At 45.4% G+C, this 5,000-nt stretch overlaps 1 protein-coding gene across 1 annotated transcript in view; it reads left to right on the forward strand.

Annotated features, from left to right (window-relative positions):
* The window catches only part of si:dkey-261h17.1 (hematopoietic progenitor cell antigen CD34), a 24,389-nt gene that overhangs the window by 13,593 nt on the left and 5,796 nt on the right, over nt 1–5,000 (forward strand). The window contains exons 2-4 of the mRNA XM_042098190.1: nt 1,054–1,200; nt 1,771–2,051; nt 2,324–2,404. Coding sequence (XP_041954124.1) covers nt 1,054–1,200; nt 1,771–2,051; nt 2,324–2,404 — 509 coding nt within the window. The remainder of the gene's footprint in view (nt 1–1,053; nt 1,201–1,770; nt 2,052–2,323; nt 2,405–5,000) is intronic.

Consider the following 5,000-nt stretch of genomic DNA (forward strand, 5'->3'; position numbering starts at 1 on the left):
TATGTGGATTGCCACCCGGAAGTGGGGTCCCATAAGAGAAGTCTGACGTACTGACAGCATATGTGTTATTGTTTTATTATTATATGTGTGAAAAAAGGCAGAAGATGGGTAAAGAAATGCTGTAATACTCATCGATGATCCAAGTGAAAACCTCCTCAGACTTAACTTGAGGCAACTTTGAATCACCATGGCTTCCTCTAAAGCACCAGACAGCAGCTTCCTCCAAGGTGGAGCCAAGCTCACCACACGGTCAGGTCTCCCACTCAGTCATTTCATTAAAACCAAATAAAACCGCCTGCTCCTTTATATAGAAAGAGGATCTCTCCCACAGGAAAAAGCACAGGACAGGTTAGTCTGGGGTTACAGAACTCTCCAGCAGAGTGGTGTAAGTATCTGCCCCGCCTGCAGAGGACCTCACGCTCAGGTTAACTGCCCCCCACTGCCTGTGCAAACAGTCCAAATTAGCCCGCCCAGGGCCACAGGAGGTGCAGAGGGCAAGCTGTTTAAACGTGACCCCTTTTACCTTTTACCAGGTCAGGTTTAGATCCTACTGGGATTACTGTCTGGAAACACCCTGCAGTGAGGAGATTTTGTCCACTCCTTGTTCCCTCAAATAGCCAGGAGGGACAACTAGCTTTACATAATATGGTATCAGATGTGTATTATCTTCATAATGAAAGTCCACTACAGAGAAAATCCTTATGGGTGGCAAACTGGCAAATGTTGAATGTTTAGGTGCTGCTGTTTGTGATTGTTGGTACTGTAGTGTGCTTTTCCCACAAGCATGGTTCTCTGAACTGCACTCATGACTAATGCAGGATGCACCATGTAAAGTTATCAGTGCCAGTTGAAATGGCAGAGAGCCTGGAGACAGATCTGACTTGTATTCTGCTAGTATCCTATCAATTCATCTATTCCCACACAGCAGAGTCTGAACCAGGATAGTTCATATACAGTATGCCTGGATTCTGGTCATATATATATATATATATATATTCAAGAATATGCTACATAAACCTGACCATATTGTTTGTGTGTTTTTCCGTGCCCCAGATGGACTCTGCCAGGATGACCCCACCGGTGCCCCCACCGTTGCCGATGATGGTGCAGGAACGGGCGATGACCCCACTGTTGCCCCCGATACGGAAGACCCCCAAACTTATGTTGACATCACTGCTCCCACAGGCCTGCCGGATCTAGGTGAGTGTCTCAAACTCAACCAGCAGGCGCTAAGAGGAGATGGGTACGGAAAGGATGATCAAGACTGGCGCTTTCAGATAGTGGGCATCTTGGTAGCACTGGCCGTACAGCAGACGTGGGTTCAGCACACATGCACCAATGAAAAATTCATTTGACATCTATTAAATGTTCTTCAGAACAAAAGCATCTGTGACATTATTATATGCGTGTGACGTTCCCTATGTACATGTAGCCTAAGGAACATCCCATAATTCACTACACAGTGCATTATATAGTGAGTAGAACCACCATACAGTTATTCTATACATAATGCTGGAGTGCATAATGTATGCAGGAATGCATAATGCATGAGTAGATGTTCAGAATACAGGGTCGATTATTCTGCCTAGGGGAGTGACACATCAGAAAGAGGTGAAGTTTCATTGCAGATCCATAAATATCTCTGTCCAGTCATCCCTGGCCTTGACCATGCACCCAATATACAATGGACCATGTGACGTAGTAGCTAAATGACGAATAATGAAACAGTGTCACATAAATATAACCTGCGGACTTTTGTAAATGTGTCAGATGACACTGAAAACACAGGCGGCACCTCGGCCACGACAGCCCCTGACACCACCGGCGATGACGCTGCAGCCCCGGACACGGACGCCACGGACGCCCCCGACACCGACTCTTCTCCTGTGTTCCGCGGCGATGGAGAGGGGAACCTGGCCACCCAAGCTGCCGTGACGCTCTCAGACATCATAGTCAACAGCCAGATCAATTTCATCTTCCCAGAGGACACGAAAGAGACTGAGGCTACTCAGGCACCAATCACCGTGGTTACGGAGTCTGTGGATCCTGTGGTGAGTGATCCAGTGGTCCAGTGAATGATCTCTCATTGATCCACTAGAAAGTAGCATGATCATAGACATAAACAAACACCAAAAATACATTGTATGATTATAAAACAAATCACGCCATGCATAAGATTAAACCAAAAACCTGCATTTGAGTTAAGTTATTAAGCTGTTTGTTATGCTGTGAGTGCCGTCAAAATCAAACTTACATAACAAACCAAGCTGTAATAGAACAATAGCTCTGCAATGATTCCTAACAATCTTCCGCTCCCACTTAGGTATCAGTGGAATGTGTGGGCGAGGAAGCAGTGAAAGACAGAGCTATGGTGAAGCTTGAGTTGGCATCTGTGCTTTCTTGTGTAAGTATCTGATTTCCTGAAGAATATGGTCACCTGATATTACCATAATGTGTAAACAAACAAACAAACAATTTACAATATAAATGATGTCATCAGGTATTTCACCAAATGAAAACAGTTTGTCCGTTGGTTATTTAGCTTTTTGCTGCTTCTCGGTATGTCTAAGTGAAAGCCTCATGTCCAGTTTTTGTCTCATGTGGTATGGCAGTATATATATGTCATGAGAGGATTGGAGTTGAGCGTATGATCAGAGTTTCCTGTTAGAAAGATAAACATGCCTCGGTGGTGAGGCTCCACTGGTTCATGGAAGGGAAGCTCTGGTTGCTATGCCACGTCCAGTGCTTCCTTATCAGCTCTCTTGCACCTTGGACAGGGAGGAAATGTCGTTCTTTTTGACAGTTAGGGAGACCGTTAGCGCGTACGAGGACAGTGAGTGTGGATGGCAACCTGTCCGTCACGTCTATGTGATCGGAACATAATCCCCCACAAAAAGACTGCCATTTCCTTTTGGGGTTTAAACAGTCAAAGGTCATGAAAAGACAGGAAGTGAAATGGGGAAGAATGTGTTATTGTTGGGTTAGCAAAAGGTTTAGTCACACCATATGTGGTTACGTGGTATCATATGTGTAGGATTTTGCATGTGGCAGCAGCAATCCAGTTGTATTTTTACAATATTCCTATAAAATATTCAAACTAAAAAAATGTTATGAAAGATAAGCGTAAACCATACAGAGGTCTTACGGCACAGCCAAGTGTGAGTACAGATGCAGTCTTTGTAAGAGCAGCACAGTGACAAGAACAGCATATTGTACTACATACATGACACCCCAACTGGGATTCCCATTATGAGTTACATTACAAGGTGAGTCTGGTTATGCGATTCACTGAAATGTAGCAGGGGACACAGGGCAGCCTGAGGAACTTGGCCAGAGACAAGACCCCCTGAAGTAAATGGGGAGTGTGTGTGTATGTGTGTGTGTGTGTGTGAGAGAGAGAGGGGGTGTGCAAGTGCGTGTGTGTGTGTGTGTGTGTGTGTGTGTGTGTGTGTGTGTGTGTGTGTGTGTGTGAGAGAGAGAGAGAGAGAGAGAGAGAGAGAGAGAGAGAGAGAGAGAGAACACAGAGAGCGTTTACGTTCACAGCGAGAGTGCGAGTTTGTGAAAATGCTGGAAAACAGTAACATCTTAAACACAGTGTCTGTGTTTGTGTTGCTTTTCCCATAAACCCCCACCCTTAACCCTAGCCAAAAGAGTGGAAAAATCTCTCATTGAGAAAAGTCTAGGAATGTGATGGCTGAAAAACAGACCCCCCGAAAATATTCCCACGAGAACCAGTCTGGGAGCAGTCTGAGCGCGAAGTCAACTCTGTGTCAATGGGGGCTAATAGCAATAAGGAAAACAAAGATCCGTCACACTCAAGTGATCGGAAATCGGTCATAACCATTAGGTTTTTGGGAAGGCATTAGGTCACTGGAAACACAGGGTGACTTAACACTGATTTAAGGATTTGGTCGACCACCAAAAGTAAACAGCTTCCTTTTATTTGTGAAGTATGAGTACTTTCAGAACATAGGCCTATCCAATAATTCAATCAAGGAAGTGAGTGTGAGAGAGAGAGAGAGAGAGAGAGAGAGAGAAAAAGAGAGAAAGAGAGAGAGAGAGAGAGAGAGAGACTATAGACGCAAACCAGACCAGAGATGGAAACACAACTCTAGATCTACTCGAGTGTTCTAACACCGTTAATCTTAAGTCCATACCTCTGCCTGGCGGAGGGTGGATGAGAACGCAATGCTGGGGAACAGGGTGGACCAGCAGGTGAGGGAGTGACCATCGGGTCATCAGTGTTGCCTTAAGGCCTCTGAGGCGCTGCACAGGACAGCTGGGAGTGGCTAGCTGTCGGCTTGTATTAGCAGAGCCACAGTGTGTGTGTGTGTGTGTGTGTGTGTGTGTGTGTGTGTGTGTGTGTGTGTGTGTGTGTGTGTGTGTGTGTGTGTGTGTGTGTGTGTGTGAGAGAGTGTGTGTGTGTGTGTGTGTGTGTGTGTGTGTGTGTGTGTGTGTGTGAGAGAGAGAGTGTGCATGTGTGTGTGTGTGTGTGTGTGAGAGAGAGAGTGTGTGCATGTGTGTGTGTATGTGTGTGTGTGTGTGTGTGTGTGTGTGTGTGTGTGTGTGTGTGTGTGTGAGAGAGGGTGTGAAAGTGTGTGTGTGTGTGTGAGCTTGCTAGCCAGGGAGGCCAGAGCACGTCTGGATCACATTACCAAGTAAGCGTGATCACTCCCAGGCACGTTGTGCAATTCAGTGATATCATAGTGTAGGACAAGGTAGGGTGGGGGATGGGCTGTGGTACATGGCCTGGGCTACTTCTCTCTTAATGTCTTACATTCAACTGCTGCTGTGCTAGGCACCTATGCTGTTACATGTATATACCTAGACAAAAAACAAACACTGTATATGCAAACATTTAGAAGTGTTTTAATAGTATGCATGCATACAAGCACATATACTCACATGCACACATGCAGAGAGAGAGAGAGAGAAAGAGAGAGAGACCCAAAGTTTAAAGTGAGAGCTGTTATTAATGCAACATTAAAGTGGCTTATTAA

Source organism: Alosa sapidissima, chromosome 7 (genome assembly GCF_018492685.1).
Source record: "Alosa sapidissima isolate fAloSap1 chromosome 7, fAloSap1.pri, whole genome shotgun sequence".
NCBI classification, from domain to species: Eukaryota; Metazoa; Chordata; class Actinopteri; order Clupeiformes; family Clupeidae; genus Alosa; species Alosa sapidissima.